We start from the raw sequence: 18,994 nt of genomic DNA, 5'->3' as shown, positions 1-18,994 counted from the left end.
ACACACAGTACCTAAGCAGTAGTATTGCTGCTTTGTGCTCCACAGACACACGATCCATGCGATGATTGAGGTGCTGCTGTTGTTGTTGTTGTTGTTGGTAGTGAAGGTTACCGGTAGGAACCACCCTTTCGCTTAATGCCCGCCCTCAAAATCACCGTTCTGGCCTCAGCCGGCGTGCTGATTAGGACCTAGTTCTCTCTGAAAGTTTCGGATGCACGTTAGCATAATTTAACATTTTTCCAACATAACTTTCATGGCCGACCCGATTCGTACAGACACAGACCGCGACCCGCGTTTCTGTGTGCGCACGGGATGCCTCGGGAGTGAAGCGTTAATTTAGCGTGAAAGTTATTTCACGGCACGGCACCGGACCCGTGACCTTCCTGTGCGTGTCTCTGTGCGACCTGTGGCACGAGTTATGGGCAGTGTTGTGGCAGTGCGGAAGTGCTCGTAAATTCTGCACTAAACGACCGCGGACGGCGCCGGAATCTCATGTGCGTCGGTGACTGGTTTCATTCGCCACGTGGCTTTTTAGTGGAGTGACCCTATCAGTCGTGATGCTTCTCGTTGTCGGTCTTCCGTGAAGAGTGCGTCAGCTCTACCGGGAATGCAGCGCTTGATGGCTGGATGCTTTGAGGAATTCAATTTTTCGTTTAGTATCAACCAACTGATCGTTTGTGTCGGTCATGTACTCTCTTGAATTTTGTCGTACCAGCCGTTGTGATGCAACAGGACCTTTCGGAGCATTTTTTTCTTCAACGCATCATCATGTGGCTCTTCATTCGAAGCCCTGCAAAAGAACATTGAAATCAACCAAGCATCACGGGAATAGATAACCTTTACCGGGCACACTTAAGTGGATTTCTGTTCCGTGACACAATAATCCATCGACAAACTTAATCATTAAATGACGGCAAAGAGAAACTCCTCACCCCGACTGTGCTAAACACCTAAATACACGGCGTTTCTCGCGAACCATCATAAAGAATGAAGCGGCGCTGCGCATATATCAACATCGAAAGCCACAAAAATCATGGTCATGGGAGATGGGCAATGTTTCTCGGCGTTGTCGGAGAAGTTGATTATTGTAATAGAGCCGTTCCGATTATGCTCGGGCGAGTGCGTGGGCTACGCACATGCGTAGCCCCACTGTAAAAACGTTTCGACGGCCCTTTCGGGTAGCATCTTATGGGCCGGGCGTGGACGCAGTGGACTGTACGCTCGTTCCGCTGCGATGAACTTAAAGCTCGCCCGGTCCGGCCTGGCCACGAGCTTCCGGATCCAAAAAGGCGAAACGGGATCAGCATGGTCGATGGAATGGTAGGGCCTCTACTCCGGCCCAGACAAGGCGGCCTGTTGGCTGCTGGTGGGTCTATGGCGAGATGCGTCGTGTAACGGTTCCCTGTCACATTGCTGCCAACGGCTGTCACGCATCACGGTGCCCTGTGGTGGTCAATCTGGCCGTTGTCCAGAAAGAATGTTGCCGATCGGCCCACAGCAATGGCCCCCGTCATCACCACCGACAGTGCAGACAGCACACTCACACCCGATATCCATCCAGCATGCCTCACAGTATCGCAGATGGCACGCACATCGGTCACACTCGTGATAAGCACCCGCTCTTAGGTTCCCCTGGCAAAGTGCACACCGGTTGGCCGCCATCCACCCGAACCACGCAGGATGGTGGATGGCCAAACGGGCCCCGATGGGTAGCGGTACCGAAGAGCCACTCATTCGCAGCTCCTGGCGACGTTCGTTAATCGTGCGGCGGAGTGCGTGCGCCCGTCGAAGGATACGGTTGTAAAGGAACACGATACGCATCCGCTCGCGGCCAGGATAGAAGTAGGCACAGATTGCACGCCGGGCACGCTGCACGAAGGCTTCACCGATAACCAAGGCCGTAAGCAAAGCGAACAGTACATAAATGCTGACCAGTGTGCTGGCGGCCAAATACGTCGGCCGGGGCAGACACTCCTCGTTCGAGGTGCGAAAGTCCAGGTGCTCCTGCGTGCGGAATCCTTCGGCAATGTTGCGTATCAACTCCGCCAGTGCACCGGTTCCGGTGACCTGAAGCAAAACGGGATAGGACGTTGGTCGGTGACCCAGTTTGATGCAATTCTACCTTCTGGCGTAACGTACCGTAACATTGACGCTATGGTAACCCTGCTGATGGTATTCGATGGACGAGTGGCGGGCAACGATCTCTAGCGTCTCCGAGAGAAGAGTATCCATTAGAATCAGCACGGTGGTAGAGAGGACATGGAAGGTAAGGGTAGCTAATGCTCCTACCACATGACTTAGCTCCCGCCGATTGCATATTCCGGTCCGCGTGTCCACTAATTCGGTTCGTTGCACCGCCCGGAATGGCAGCAATCTGGAATGGCCTTCCGAGGCACGTCGTGCATCGATAATGCGGAACTCTTCGGTCAGATAGAAGTTGCTGAAGTCGATTTTCCACAGATACTCGTTGTGATAGCGAACCGAGTAGTAGATGACACGGAGGAAAATGAATGCAAACACCTTGCGTACAAGGTACATTAGCATTCCGAGCGCTTCCACCCTTTCGCCCAACTCGTGGCCCATTTGTTTTGAGGCACTCTTGATATTCCTACAAGTTACCATGGTGTTAGGGGAGCATTCGTTTTCGAACATACTTAAAATAAAGCAAGGCTCACTGTGTTCAACTTACTGAAAACCGGGATGATTCCGTAGGTCGGGCAGTTCATAGTCGATCTCAATGTTACTCACACCACCAGTGAGCTGTCGCTCGGCCTTCTTCAGTAGGCGATAGTTCTCACCGAAATCGTCATCCAAGACGTCTTCCATCTTGCAGACGGTACCGACACCGAACAGTTCGGCCGAACTGCAAGCATAATCGATCTTCATAGGCCAACAGAGGAATGAATTGACCACGGGAGGTAGGCTCTCGTTGCACTCATCGTACGACTTCTCGAACGCCCGCTGACACCGTTCAACACCGGTCTCGAGCTGAGCCAAACAGCGTTCATTCAGCTTTGCCACGTACATGTCCTGATAGTCCGCAGCCGAGAGGATCGACCCGTCACCGGGTTGTTCTTCCGAGTGGTTCGTTTCAGTTGACCCCTCAACCTCCCGCACCAGGGGCTCCACTATGGAGACAATCTCGGAAAACTCTTGCTTCAACTCAGGCAACCGGGAACGACTTTCCAGGAGCGCATTCTGGAACGGTTTCGACATCAGGTCGACGCGTGTTAGCGTTAGGTTGAAGGCAAGCTCGGATGAGCAGGCCAACACCCGAACCACTTCCTTCCCGTTCAGCACCATATTCTCAATGGGACCCGCCAGCACGAGCGTGATGGTGAGTGTTTTAAGCACATTCCGTCCCGCCCTACCGAGAAAGCCGGTCAAACAGAGCGTACCGATGCAGCGCACTTGCAGTGAGAATGCGCAACCCAGACCTGGAAAGACCTCGGGTTCAAAGATCTGCACCGTCGAACACACCGTTGTCATGCTTACCGAGCGCTAAGGCTACCGCGAGTCCGACGTGGAACTTGATGGTAGTGGGAAGATCCAAATTCACCAGCACCAACCGATGAAACAGCAAACCCAACAAAAGACCATAGAGTAGGAGAAGAAGCGCGCGCAACGCTAGATGTTCCCTGGGCTTTGTACCAATTAGTAGCTGATAGGGCACGGGGAAAAACCTACGGAAGCTGGCCCACAAATCAAGAGCAATCTTCGGCAGGTCGTTGAGGTGCAACATTCTCTTCCAACAACGGGGGTCTTGCTTCTATGACTACCTTGATTTCTGTTAAACAAACATGACCGTCGCGTTCCGGGTACACTTGCGGTCTCTGCCTACTCTAATGTTTATCCAACAAATACACTTTACGGTTCGCGGTACTTCGAAAAGATGACTTACTCCGTGAAACCTTCATCTAGGTTCTAGACTCTAGGCAGAATTCTTGGTGCTGTATAATAATCCGCCCACCCTCCGCTTCGGGACCAGGTGTTAATTCAATCGACGCAATTATCACTCACTTGTGAAGAAGAAGGAATAGAAAGAAAACGAATTAGCGTACAAGGACGGGAGGCTGGGTTTGTACAGGCAGTTCAGTTGAACCACTAATGAAGCAAAGATAGCATCGATATCGTACATGTCCGCACAGCTGTATCATAGTTCCGCTGTCCAACCTAGGTCCCGCAGACCTCGCAATGGGCTCACTACTAGACTAGACATCATAGGAATTCAATTGATGGCGAACCTGTGTTCGGTCGATCTCCCTGGCAACCACCTTGCAAAACTCACTTCCTTTGCGATAATTGGCCGCCTACGAAAGCAGCGACGCAAGGCATGTTTCTGTGCGTTATCTGCGCCAGCTTACTCGTACGAATTCATTGCGAGCTAGTCGAGTACCAATTGTCCGGGCTACGCTTCTTGGCCGCTGGATTTATCAGACGAGCGAAACAAGAATAACCACCAGCAAGTCTAAACTCCACCCCTAACCGAACAATACTCGCAGAACTCACAAGAAATCAGTGGGGCCCGACCACCGGACCCGGCTGTGTGCTGTGAGGTTCTAATTACAAGATTTTATCGTCTGTAAATAATGAAAACGAAAAGGCACAAGCCGACTCGGCGCGGTCCTCGACCGAATATGCACTGTGGCGTGTCGATTGTGGTTGAGAACCTTCACCAGCACCTTCTTTCCGCGCAGAGGATGCTCCCTCGACTCTCGTCCAATTCATGGGCTCTGACTAGTCGGCAGCGCCCACACACACACACACACCTCTAATTTAATCCTCTTACCGATGATCTACCTTTGTTAGTAGACCGAACGGGACGTTCTGGTATCGAGAATTATGCTTTACCTGTACCAAACCACACACAGGGACTCATTTCTTCGGGAATGACTTGACCTGTCTTTCGCTCGGGCAAAGTTCTAGTACAACTTATCTTCTTGGCGTTGCTCTGCGTATGCCTCATAAATTTGCACATTTGTGCGGCCACAGCCAGACAGACGGCAGCGCCGCGTATCGCGATGGAGTCACGCCTCTCACGCATGCTACGTCCTACCACAGTGTAGACCATGAGCTCGTGCCAGACCAACGTTCGGGAAGTATAAAGCGAGCAGCAGAACAAAAGCGAATGAAAGGGCAACCAGCAACAGGTATCCAACAGTCTGCATCTTCCCACCCCGGGGGAGGGCATCGTAATATGTTCATTTGTCGCTGGAAATCTGGAAAATTTCCTGCCCATGCTGCGCTTTAGAATTCGGTTTCGGTTCCGTCTACAAGTGGGCGCGCTATCATCGGACGAGATGCAAAGGTGCACGCCCGAAGCGGTAGGGGTTTGGTTTGGCCGCAGTCAGCGCAATGAAGACATTAGAGTGTTGTCATGTCACAGCCATGATGGATCATGATGACTCGCTTGCCGGTGTGCGCGATTTCTCCGTGAGAGGAATAGTGATGCGAGCAATTAGGAAAGAGAAGCCACACGATACCAGGCACGATTCTGCAATTAAGTTATTCCCCACATTTGCCTCATTATCTCACAACGAGTATCCAGTTGAGATCCTTGTGTGGTATGTGTTGCCCAACGGACCGTCAGTGCCGATGAATACAAGCCAGAAGAGACCACTTTGCTGTCGGAGCACGCTGATCGACACCCTTGGGTTTATTGGAGCTGTGACGCGTGAGTGAACGACCGGGGCACAGCACATGCAAAGATGATTTCGAGCAGCAAATCGAGCTGTGGCGGGGCGGGGTTGGTGCCACGATCTTCGAGGTACAACGAAGGCACGAAATCTGTAGAACGACCATTTTACCGCCCAGCTCCGAAACCTCATCAACCGCACACGCGCACTCGGAATGGTGCGAATCAGATGATCACATATTGCCCGCGGTGTGCCCGGAGTAGACCACCGCAGACGGATAAACCAACGAGGGCTCAGACCGTGCGATCAGGCCGGTTGACCATAATTTTCTTCCGCCGCAATTTGTACCTCGCACGAACGAACACAGGGGGCAGGAGGCCGGATCGGTGTTCAATTGAGCCCTTACCAAAAGCCGTAACCAGCATCCAATCCGGGGCTATCGGAGGGCACTCTGCAACCTTTCTTACCGCACCCCATAGAATCCGTGTCCGGCGTGTGTGACCCGCGTGACTTTGCATCCATAAAATGGCACACATCGGAGCGGGAACACGTGGAAAGGAAGGTGGTGAGCAGGCATACTAATCGGGATCACCGAGTGGTGAATAGAGGTGACCGATCGCACACGGTACAGTTAGCCTCGGGAGGGAATTTATTGAATTCCCCAAGGTTCCGAGTACTGGCGCGCGCGCTCGTGTGTGTTACAATGGCCAGCAATTCAGTCGGAATAGATGCCCAAAGGTACACCGCTTTATGGGTTAAACATCGGCATGTTCCGCATCCTAATGTGCACAGTGCATGATGCGTCGGGTTCGGAAACCAGGCCACGAAAAGGGCCATCGTCGTGTCCGCTCGGCTTCGCGCTGAAATCGACCCGCTGCGAAAGACTTCTTCAGAAGCACCCCTAGGATGATTTGCAACATTGTAGTTTGCTGGCGGCCGGCATTGGCGGCGCTCTGTCATCCTCTGCGTCGTACTTGGGATCGTTTGTTTTAGCTTCCACGCCTGGAGGCTTAAGTATGGCACAAAATCGTGCCAATCGATACCACCCGCATTGCATGGCAAGACAATCGTGTGGAGTGGAGCGGACCGGGCAATAAACATAAATCATAAAACGCAAATTCTTATTTATTGGCCTCACATCGAGCCGTCCTGGGAGTCCATTTTGAGAATGAATTATGGTCCTGCCAAATGGAGGGATGGTTTTGTGGGATCCAAGAGGTCACTTTCTTTCAATCCCGACCAACTTTCAATTACGTTTAATGTTATACAATTCAAAAGTACACGGGCGCGATCCGATTAAACTACAAAACGTCTCCAAAACGACATCATTAGTACTGTACCGTCGTGTGAGTGTTGAAATGAAAGGCCGGAGACCACAAGGTGCGCGGTAGCGCAGCGCAAGTCGATAACGAATTTATTAGCATTTAATTGTACTCAAAAAACGGATACATTCTCAAGACGAGCAGCAAGTAGCGGCAAGAGGGAACAAATATACTGCGCCCTGCGTATCACTTTCCTTTCCCATTTCTTTCGACTCCGGTGAGGAAGCACCTTGAAAGTGGCTCTCCATCCGAGACCATCGGATGGCACTGGGGGGAGCAAGTATCTCACGAACTAGTTACTGCGCCACTGAGCTGAACGTGACCAACGTCCAACCGGCGTCGTGTCACCTGGTTCAACAAAACTATCCCAGATCCCGCAGCAGCAGCACTACCGAGTAGTGCCACAAGACCATGATGTGGTGGCCCTTGGCGTGGCGATGCGAAACAGACAACATTATGAATTAAACATACATAAAAGACGCGTAGAAACATCTCCGCTCCATGTTTCTATCGAAATCGGTCGATTTAATTGCGTTCCAATCCGGTTAGCTGCTGTGCGCCATAAAGGGCTAGTGAGGCGGGCTGTGGAACCGTAAACGTGGCCGTCCTGCTGATGTGTGTCCCATGGCTATTACTCAATTTTGTTACTATTGTTCCTTAAGCCGGATGTCGGGGCACATGGTTTCATAGCAAATTACAGCGCGAATACCTTGGGTGGATTCCATTCGCACTAGTGGAACACACGCTGCAGCTGGTCCCTAGAGGTGATATTGTAAAAACATAAAATCACCTTATCAGCAGCAGATGTTATGCCAGTTTCGTGCTCCGTAAGGCTGATGAGAAAAGCATCATAAAAGTGTTACACAAAGTGGGCTACAAAACGTCCGGCGTGTGAGGCCATAAATGTGTTTGCCGATCAGACCTCTTTTATTGGGTACGACGGTTGTTATTTAATTTGCCAAAAGGTGGATTTTGCTATACGAATATTTTGGAGTTAGCAACCGGGTTGGAGAGCAATCAGATCATATTACCGTTAGACGTGCTAATCTGCTCCATTGATTACGGTTCTTTATGCGTTTATGGAACTAAACGCCATTTTGTAGGGCATTTGAGAATTTGTTTCATTTCACTGTTTAGTGTAATATTTAATTTAACTATTTAAAATAGAAAACAAATCCATAAAGATTTCAGAAAAGCTTAGCAGATCTCTCTCGATAAGGCCCTAATACATAAAAAAACGCTAAATAAATATGAAACGACACACTAAATCATATTAAATGACAATAAAAATGGGTGAATAGCATAGAATTTCTATAAAGCATTGAAGCAATTTAACGGAATAAAACGCAATCCTATTGTTGTCTCACATGCAATGGCTTCCTTTTCCCCACCCGGTTTGACTAGATTGCGATAAGGTGAATGTCTCACAATCAGATACTGACATTGCATTGACTCGATTGTGGGATAGCAAAGCACACGGTCGGTTGGCGACATCGGTCGGCGCGCACAAACACTCACCTGACCGGTGGGGCCCACACCAAGGGAAACCTCCACCTCTCATGATGGGAACGACTGACGACACCCGGTGGCGGCGTCGCAGCCTTCTATGTGTCGTTCACACACAACAGCATCCCCCCGGCGCACTTACAAAATGATGATCATCCAAGCCATCCATCTGTCAACTGACAACCGACGTTTCGCCTTACGCCACGCTGCGAGCGAACAGATGGCCGAACATGGTTGCTATGCGACGCGGGGCACTAGCCAGCGGTGTACTCTGCTGGATGATTGTCTCTCTTCATTAATTCATCTCATTAACTTGTTTGTTATCACATGCCATCATCAGAATGGCAGGTTGATGCCTGTTGATGATCGTTATGCTCCCTAGGTTTGTGATCGATTTTTCGAATGGGGAAAAAACATCAAATTCTTTCCCTTTTCGACGACTAATTGCCATTGCGCTGAACTACTCTACGGTTACGTCAGCGGTACAAGAACAGCAAACGAGCGATCCGGATTCTGCCTCACGAAAGTCGTGCCCGGATCGAACGCCGAGATACGAGCCGTGTGTCCCGGCCATGCATCGATAAGTAGGTGAAAGGATACTGTTTCGCACCGAACAGTTGGTACCATTGTTTACGGGAGTTGCTGGGCGGTGTAGTCTGGGACTACATTACATCATCCGACCAGATTTAAACCTCCCCCCCCCCCCCCCCCCCCCCCAAGAAAGGGTGTAGCAACACGAGCGAGCGAACGATCGTTGTACCTAGTGACCCAAATACCACCCAGAAATTAACGTTTCACCGATAAAGCAGTAACGGCGGCCACCATTAGTGCACGGTGAAGCACAAGGTTCGGTGGTGGCCATGGTGCAGTGGCAGTACTAGAAGGCCCGGCCCGGCCCGGCCGGTGCGGGATGCTGTGTAATTAATTCATTCTTTTCCCATAAACCATCTACCGTTCCGGCCAAAGCTAGTGCTGGTTGTGCCAAAGCAGCAACACGAAGACTACGACGACGATTGGGTTGTAGTTTTGGTCGGCTCCCGGAGAACGCAGCACCAAGTCTAATTGGAAACAATAGACACTGCAACCGCGGTTGATGTTGTCACAGTCCCGTCGCCCGTTCTCTCACTCACCGTGCCCTCCTGGTCTTGACCAATGATTAAATGCTTCGGCAGCAGGAAACGGTGTGTTTTCCTTTGGGTTAATATCCACCATTGACGCTGGTGTCACCGAGCTCCGAGGGTGTTGGACAGTGGCGCTGGTACTGGTGCTTAGTAAAACACGAAACACTTTGATCAGCCAGCCATCGAGGGCCACCAACATTCATCCGCTTCCAACAGCGAGAAAGGGCCAGGGGCAATCAGACTTCTCATCTGCCCTGCGAGATTCGAGGTTTAGAGACTCATTACTAGTTGTGGTTGGTGGAGGGGGATTCGACTAATTCAACGCTAGAGAGAAACGCTACAGCTGAGTGTCCCCTTTCGGGATGAACCTTTAAAACCGTAATGGAAGGTTGATGTCATTAACATTCCCTCGAGACCCATGCTACCGTATGGAGCGAACTGCAGTGGTAAGCAGGTTTGATAAGGAAAACGTAGGCCGAAGGTCCGGTGGTGGTGACGACGTATGCAAGATCTCGCCAGTAGAAGAGATAACTAATTGAATGAGCTAATGGAAAGTTGGACAAATTGCTGCTCGGTTGACTCAAAACCGGGAGGGATCCAAACAGTGGTGGTGATGTGGCACTTGTGGGAATGTTTCGTTGCGACTCCTCAGGGCCACCGAATCAAAAGACCCCTCTCTGTGCACCCCGACACTCTAGAGGAACCTGTTTGGTGCGGCAATTAGATGGTATATTGTTCTTGCTCACTAGCGGACGCTTCGTAATGGCTTCGAAGAAGAGAATGTTTTAATTATTGCCTCTCAACGTACCCATTTCCAGGTGTTAAGGGGGCTGGGCTACTGACTGGAGGACTTTCATGTATCTATCAAGGCTCATCAGTGTGCGTTTGAAGACAACTAACTCCTGGAGCGTCGCTTTATTGCTGACGTCCGTCACTAATCATTGATCGATCTTTTTGTTTTTGGCGATCCGGAGGATGCAGCCAACAAAACCGCGTGTACCGTGCTGCTGGCCGATGCTTCCGCTATATAGAACTATTTCTGATGGACCTCGCTGATCCCGGTTGTACGGGAATGTCGGGGTCAGGGCCTAATAAAACAATAACCAACTCCGTTGGAGGAAGTTCACGTCTACGAAACTCCCGGTGCCTCCGTGCCGACCGAACATACACCGGATGGTGCTCATTAGAACGCGCCACCGGAATGAAATGGGCATGAAGCGAGCGGAACAGGTGGCAGCAGAACGAACGGCGCGGCTTTGCTAGAGCACAGCCTCGGCCGGTTCCCCGGGTGATTCGATTGACTGTTTAATCGGCCCTCATTAGCACCATGCAGCCGCCACCACCACCGGCACCGGCACCGGCACCGGCACCGGCACCACCGCTACCGTCATCGTCGTCGTTGGAGGAAGACGAATCCGATTATGTGGTTCACTTTCGCCATCTGACGGCCAACGCTCTCGCTTTCCTGCGCAGCGTAACGGGATGGGGGTTGCTTCACGCCGGTTGACCATGGCCCGGCGCGTCATGTTATTAAATTACGCGCGGGCTAGGAAATTAGGAACTCCGAGAACATCCGATATGATTGCAAGCTGCCGGAATCGAACGGGCCGGAGCTGCTTCTCCCAATCCAGCGCTACGGATTTGTGATGCAATAATGGCTTTGCCTTTGGCCTGGACGAGCATTTGTGATTGTGGTTCCTTCTCGAGAGCAAGGAACGAACACAAGAATCGGTTCTATGTTTTCGATTTTACTGTTAGCTATCGAGCATCCGCTTGATCGAGTGATTGATCGTTGTTTTGATTTCCTCCACACGATAGGCAATGAAGCAGAGCAATTATCCTGTTATTCTGGCCACTGGCCACTTGCTGGTTGACTGTTTGCTCGGTCGGCTGGTTGGCTGGAGTAGCGGGTTAGTCAAGGTGTTCATTAATCTTTTAACGATTCGAGATTATTTTCTGTTGCCTGATTGATCCAGGCTCGTTTCAAACCACAACCGGGCCCGGGAATAATGAAAAGCACGCTAAATCGAACTCGATTGTTATGCTCGCCGGTAAGAAGATTCGGCAGAGCCGTTTTCTCATGGAGCTAGCATCATGCGCGTTCCTAGTTGATGGATAAAGTCTACACACACACAAATCTACTCTGTTCCCAGCAATCCAATATTTGATGTGCTGGAATCATGTTGGAACATAGCATGGAGCACATTTGTACTCTTCGAAAGGATTTCAACGGTAGCCTTTGTGGCAGTTGGTTAGATTTAGAAATTATGCCTCATTCTTGTACATCAGCTGGAGCGAGTAGCATAAACCACCAGATCATAGTCTCATCAACTAGCAAATAGGAAACGCAAAAACCGTGAAGATGGCCACAAATTGAGCTTCTGCGGTGAGCGAATAAACGGGTCACGTAACCACATAACGTGTACCGGTCGATTCCTTGGAATTCGCTTGGCTGCCCTGGCTGACTCTCTGGCTCTGGCAAACCGGTCGCGAGCAGAATTCGTTCCTAGCGGCGGCGGTGACGACGACGACCACGACGATTTGCTAATGTGTAGTCGCACAGCGTGTAGAACGCCCTACCCGGCTTGAAGATCCAGGAAACCTGATTTATGCACCCGACGGACCGGTGGTCAGTGGATTGAGCGGCTAAGACGACAAGTAACTGACGAAAGGCTGACCACCATCCAACCCCAGACCATATCTATTAGCTGACCTGGCCCCACTCGAACGCCCCTAATGTAGTAATGATGTTGCCGGATTTGGGCATGAAGAGTGCCATCAAGCGTTGATATCTTAATTTTTGGCTTGCTAGCTCTTTATTCCATTCATTTCGTTCAGCAACAGAATGAAGTAGCGATCTTGTGTATGTCTTTGCCATAAAATGTGATAAAGATCGACAAAAAGAGCATGCTGGTGAGAGCATGGGTCTCCGCTTTGCCTTGCTTTAGGTGTAATTAACATCCCTCACTTTCCGAAAGGTGCGACTTCGAAATGAAGCACTCGAACTGTAAAGCATCTTTCCATCTGTTTCGTGCGGCGAAAGGTAGCACCACTGTTCATACTACTTTGCATATTTCGGCTAAAAGCACTCCAACACCCGCTCCCTGTCCATCAAGTGCGGTTCCATCATACTAACTCCCCCGTGAAGCCTTCTTCATCGCTAACCTTCACAAACGCGCTGGCGAGCAAATGAATGAAGATGTTCAAATTTCATACTTCCCGCTCTGAAATCGAGTTGGCTAATTTCGAATTGAGCGAACGAACGGTGGCTGACAATTCGGTAGCAAGTAAACAGTCTTTCCTTGCTACTACAACCTCCGCCAGAGGACGCAATTCCGCCAAAAAAAAGTGTGCCACCATTGCAAAAGCGTAAACAGAAAATGGAGCCTTACCTTCGCTCCGATTTTCGGCTGGAACCAAAACACACATTTTCCATTTCCGAGCCACCGAGCGTTGCCATGGCCGCGCCAATTTCTCGCAGCCTCCTATCAAGTAAAAGAGCAGATTCGTGTTCACTCGCGGTAGCCGCCGGGCGGCGGACTGGTTTAAATTTTCCGCGGCTTTTCCGAGGGGTTTCCTTTCTTCCCCCCCCTCCTGTCTTGGAAAAAAAGTGCCGAAAATCAAGCCGAAACGGTGGCGCTTTAATTGAATCAAAATTATAGAGCAGCCAGCCGGCGGTGGCGGCGGCAGCAGCAGCAACAGACCGCCGTGAAGCGGCGGCGGTGCGTCGAGCGGCTATTTGGAGCACTTTACGGTTTCGTCGGGCTTGTGAAATGAATTTTCACACCGCATTTTAGATTTTATTTTAACATCCACGGCCACGGCCAGGGCGGTGCACCGTGCGCCGCGGTTCCGAATTGGAACCAGGTTGGTGGTTGCAGTGGGGCTTTACACTGCGTTCCACTGCCGACGGCTGGCTGGCTGGCTGGTTGGCTGGCTAGCTGGTGATGCGCTTTCTGCTGTCCCGGAGTGAGCTCGCTGTGATAATGGCACTACGAGCGTCGGTACATTTGCGATGATTTGGTTTAATGACGATGATTGTGATAATGATCGCCGTTTGAAGAAAAGATTAGAGCGCGTTTTTTTATGTTCGGCCAGCACAAGGTATTCTAAAATGTTGCCAAAGAGTTTTCATAGTTTCAGATAAGATACGAACAGATAAGAACCTAAAGCTGTTATAAACATTATGCAAAAGCCGAATTTGATATCGATTTCTCTTGGTGTTTATGAAGAGCGCACAGAAATGCAGCCACCATCCATCGATACGGTTAACTGTAATTGATCGTGCCAGTCAAGTGAATAGCAAAAACTCAAAACGTTTCAAAAACGTTATCCATTTCCATTCCACCATCAAGAAACGCCCTGAACTACGCCCTGCATTGCAGAAACAAATATTATCCCCGGAGGTTATCGTTTCCTATTTTTTTTGCTGTCCTCAAACCCCATCATTTTACTCTTCGAACTTCCTCGTTTTTTTATCACAACAAGACGGATACTGTTTTTATGCCACCGCCCGTTGCTCTGGTGTGTGTGTGTCTGTTTTTTCTGTTTGCCATGGCTACGGCTACGGCTGCTTGCTGCTACGGAATGTTGCATTCCATTAAACACCGCCACAGATCGCTGGCCGTTGGGCTCTTCTCCCTACGGTACTCGGATGCTGGCGGTGGTGAAGCAAACATTTATTAATTAGAGCGCCTTCCCTTTCCACAAAAGGGATGTAGCGGTGCTGTTAAGCGATCCAGTTTAGATCCATTCGCGTATTTGTTCAAGTAACCGCTGGAACCGCGGGAATTTGAGTAAAGAAATAAAGTCCGCGATCACCGCTGCGGTCTATCCATCTGCGCAGTGAAATGGTTCTCATTTTGGATGGAGCATGCTCTAGTCATTCAGCTCACGTTACACTGCTACATAGTTGCATAACCGCACGACGTGATGCAATTAGTTGGTGAGTGCATTTGAAGTGCTTTCCAAACCAGTGGAAGGCAACACAATTTGAAAGGAAATGCAGCTTCACGGCATGCCAAATACACTTGACACAAGCCGTTTAATCATTCCGTGCTCCTACTAAACCCCTTGCTCCGGTTGTCCAGCGTTTTATTGAGCTGAGTAAACATGTACAAGGCAAGGTTTAGGTTCGCCTGCATAACGGTAAGCGGTTTAATTAGAGAAGCAATCGAATAACCCGGCATGATACCGCCGGTAGCAGCGGAAACTGGATCACAGATCGGGCGATCGCAGAACATTCTGTCAGCTGCTCGATTCATTGCGACGCAAATGAGTTGAGCTGCCTGCTTGCCATCATCCCCGGGCACATTCGCATTGCGACCGGCGGTCTAACGCCAACGCGATCACGCCGTGGATCGAATAGAACTCGTTCCGAACCTGCCACGCGTAGGTTCTTCCTCCTTCAACCGTGCGTTGGTTGCTGAAGGGGTGGAAAGGTGCGATGAACGTTGTACAAAACATTGTAGAAGCATCCCTAGGGCCCTGGGACTAGTCTCAACTCAATGCATGTACCATTGGTCGGTGCAGCGTACGTGTTGTTGGCATTAATTTATTTGCAACACGGCCAACGAGCCAACCAGCCGGCCGCCATGTCTGCCAGGCCATGCAAACCAACATTCCGGGCAAGCGAACGAGCGAGAAAATCGAAATGTTAAACAAATATCCGATCGCCACTTGGCCACGATAGGTATGGTCACGTCTCCATTGAAGAGCCATGGGTTACGATACAATCGCATCGGATGAAGATGGCAAATCCCCGACGATTTATGGTCGGCAATTTTGTCCTTTATTTATTTTGTCAATTTGCTAGCCCTTGTCGCTGTGTACCAGGCGGCCAGGCAGCAGCAACTGAAGTGCGGCACCGACTGGTGTGCCTGGTGAGTGGGGCTGGTGAATGTAAATCGACAAAATGCGGCAAACTGCACAAGAACGCGTTGGTGCCAGGGCAGAGAAGGAAGGAAGAAGGAACACTGGCGGTTCTAGCGAACGGGTTTGCCATCGATCGTGGGTTGTGGATTGATTTGGCCTGCCTGGAATAGTAATTTCCACATTCCAGGCACCGCCACCTCCTAGAGGCTGTCAATTTTACCGCCATGGCGCAACGGCAGGTCGAGCGCCGATCGGTCAGAATGGCTGGGCGCGTCACGCAGAATGTCAAACGGTTTGGTCAGCCTCGTACCAGGTTCTGAGCTAATCTTGCAGCACGTTTAACGCTCTAAATGGCACGGCTGCTGCCGTGGACCCAGACGCGGCACGTCACTCACGAGCGTATGATCGACATACTCGAACGAATTGATTGCCGGTCGGGTCGGTAGCCTTTAAAGCGGCCAAAAGTGGCGGGATACCGTGCAGAGCAGGTTTCTGTGTCTGATGTGGTGTTCCTAGAGCTTTTGAGAAACCGGCGAGATGATTCGATTCGCTGCCAGGCGCGTGCACGATAAGCCGATCATACCGGGCGTATTGACGAGCTATGCACTGTGCACTCTGCACTTTCAACGCCCGCAAAGTTGACCGTTAAGAACGTGCAAATGACGCCGAAGCTTCCCTCACAAAAGCAGTGTAAAGCGTGTTGCCGGTGGTTTGTGTTCTTTCATCGAGAACGCCAGCAAATTGGTTAGATTATAGAACGATCGTCGCATTTTATCGCTCTCTCGTTCATCGACGCTTCATTCAACGCCCTTTCTTATCAACCCGATCATAATGCGTCGACGGTATTGGAGGTAATTTACACTTTCGTTCAGACAAATTGCTGATCTGTGCAGCGTATTGCACCATGCGACCGCTGCAGGGATGCAACAGAAAACTCTATCGCACTCGCTTGGATCGGTAAGGATCGTGAAGCGTCGTGAGCCATGCAGACTGCCGATAGGCCGATAAATCGTAATGATGATGAGGCATCGTCAGTATGGCTCGGCATGATGTTGATCATAATCGTACCTCAGCTTAGAACAAAAAAGTGCCAGAACATCCAGAGGGTGCACGCAAAAGTGATTTCAAGTAAGGCAGATCAAAAGGTATGGAACAAGATACTTGCAAGCCGCAGTACAGCAAACGCTATCAACCTAGACAGCTGATCCGTTCTTTCCTTTACGTTCCTTTCCGAATTGACACCCTACTGCCAGCCAGATGCTTTGTCGTAATGTGCTTCTCATCGCCATTATCGGTAACACCGCTTGGGATTCGCAACGATCGACAGGCCCGCTCGGAAAGGCACCTTTTTATCAGATTCACTGCAGGTCACTGCAACGCCAACCATCATGGCCAGCTACCCGTAAGGTTCCGTTGATGATCGCATGATCTCTCAAGCCAATCATGCAGCGCTCGCGATGCTCCGTTCGTGGGTCGTTGATTCCCATGAGTTGGCGGATTCGACGGATTGATTTACCCCAGCCCAGGGATTTATCGCGTGAAGCCTGTGAACCGGGGACCGATATTATGCAAAGCTTGCTGCTGTGTATAGCGCATAACCGGCACAATGATTGCCTCTTTGGCCCCTTCTAGTCTGAGAATTGCTTTGCAACAATGGCTCGCACTGGAGTAACACCACGGTTCATAAAGTAATGCAAGTGCAAGAGTTCGACAGGATTTAAAAACTAGTATTATAACATCTCATTTACTTTTATGAAACTAACGCAGAGGCTTTGTAAAGTGCTTATTATTAAATGCAATCCAAATGGGCATATCCATAACTATTAATTTTCACAATTGATATACTATTTCACGATTGATATGCTAATCAATTGGGCTTGGTTGGATTACTAAAGAAATTAAATTAGTGTAAAGTGGACTCATTTTCCCTCTCTTAGAAAGATCCTTACATCGTTAAACGAGGTTCATAAACAATGGCGAAAGCTCTTACGAATGTTACTAGAGCGATTCTCTTTCAGTCGTTAGAATGATGAAGTTAAAGCTATTATTTACGTAAATCTACTTCATATCGAAGAACGAAAACACAAAAGAGACCAGTGTCCAGATAGTTATTTTCAATAATTATTATTATTGCATTAGAGCAACTCAATAAAGATAAATCGATGCAGTGAGTATGTAAAAGGTAATTCTGCCTGAAACTGGACACGTTCGCGTATAAGGAATCGTCGCCGTTGACTGGTTCCGTGGTTTCCTGTAGCGCCTATACAACAGACCATCGTCGTAAACTGGCCAGCACCAGCCGCTCTAGCTGGCCACCAACATGGTGACACCATGCGGACAACTAGCCCGCTCGTCTCGTACGTTGGTGGTTCAATCCCACGGACACCGCAGCCACATTCAAACCGACATTCCAAGGCATTCCAGCGCAGAATGGGCGACGATGAAGAGGAGGACGAAGAGTTGAAAAGGAATTGCTTCTGACAGGCCCACGTCGGCACGTCGCCCAAGTCTGGAAGGGCCAGACCAGTGTGTTGACTCCTTCCACCCACCAACCCACCAACCCATCCACCTATCTCTTGCATGGCATGCATGCATGGCTGTCAGTATTGTTTGCCTATCCAAGCGGTTAATGGAGAAGGATGTTCCTCGCGGTAAATCCTCCGCTCCGAACCATAAACCAACCGGGAGGTGGGTGGCAAGGTCATAGGAAATGCATACAGCTTGAAGCACTGCACTGTCAAGGTTCATAATGTCCGGGTGGCGAGTGTTCTGTCCATTGCAACAATACGTATTCGGTGTAAGAAGCGATGGTGTTGCTAATGGTGACAAGTAGACACTTCAAGTTAGGATCGAATGGTGTGACTTGTTACCATGGTACCATGGTAACTGAGTAGGATTAGACTGAAATGTCATTGCATGGCGTGACTCATTTCATTATCTTGGAACAAAGTAAGAGCGACCAACGACCGTTAGTTCGCCGACGAGTACGGTTTGATCAATCCCGCTCCACCTCCGTTCATCATTAGCACGTAGGCGGAGTTCGCAGTTTTCATGCTGCGAAGACAAACTAATCACCGTCGCGGTCGACACCGTCGGTCATGGCCCCAAAGGCAATGGCAAATTGTCGATCCCGCCAACCTTAGCGACGGTTGTTCTTCTGACGATACCGAGTGGGAACCTTCCATGAGGCGAACTGTGCACGGAGGAATGGAGAAAGTTTTGCCAGGCGCAGCTGCCATGTGGCACGCCAGCAGAAAAGACATCCGCACCCGTCGGGCCCATGAGGGTGAGAGCTGATGTATAAGAAGATCGCCGGGGGTAATAATATGCAACATGCGGCCGGCATACCATACGGGAAATTCTTCCAAAGGTAACCCACCACCGTTTGTGTTTGTCTCTTGCGTCGCTTTTTCATCCCTTCACTGCGGATGGAACGTATGCGGCGCCACGTCAAAGATAATTGGTCTCCCCAGGTTCACCAGCTCCAGCCGATGAGTCAGCGTGACGCGTGCAGCCTTCCCCTCTTTTTTCTCTC

General features: G+C 50.1%; 2 protein-coding genes across 5 annotated transcripts in view; both read right to left on the bottom strand.

Moving 5' to 3' along the window:
• The window catches only part of LOC125957658 (uncharacterized), a 367,185-nt gene that overhangs the window by 26,105 nt on the left and 322,086 nt on the right, over nt 1–18,994 (bottom strand). The window lies entirely within an intron of this gene.
• Nucleotides 1,966–4,001, bottom strand: LOC125957661 (protein sneaky). The gene is made up of 2 exons (XM_049690515.1): nt 2,690–4,001; nt 1,966–2,608 (listed from the first exon to the last, which is right to left on the bottom strand). Exons 1-2 carry the CDS (start codon nt 3,487–3,489, stop codon nt 2,119–2,121), a joined length of 1,290 nt encoding a protein of 429 aa, XP_049546472.1. The 5' UTR covers nt 3,490–4,001; the 3' UTR covers nt 1,966–2,118.

This window comes from Anopheles darlingi, chromosome 3, assembly GCF_943734745.1.
Source record: "Anopheles darlingi chromosome 3, idAnoDarlMG_H_01, whole genome shotgun sequence".
Lineage (NCBI taxonomy): Eukaryota > Metazoa > Arthropoda > Insecta > Diptera > Culicidae > Anopheles > Anopheles darlingi.
Note: the sequence above shows the minus strand (reverse complement) of the source record. Positions and strands in the feature narration are given on the sequence as shown.

Excerpts from the sequence above, each read along its gene's own strand:
- LOC125957661 (XM_049690515.1), bottom strand. The coding sequence starts at position 3,489 with ATGACAACGGTGTGTTCGACGGTGCAGATCTTTGAACCCGAGGTCTTT. Across the intron at positions 2,609-2,689 it reads CGGAATCATCCCGGTTTTCA|GAATATCAAGAGTGCCTCAA; the intron begins GTAAGTTGAACA and ends GGTAACTTGTAG.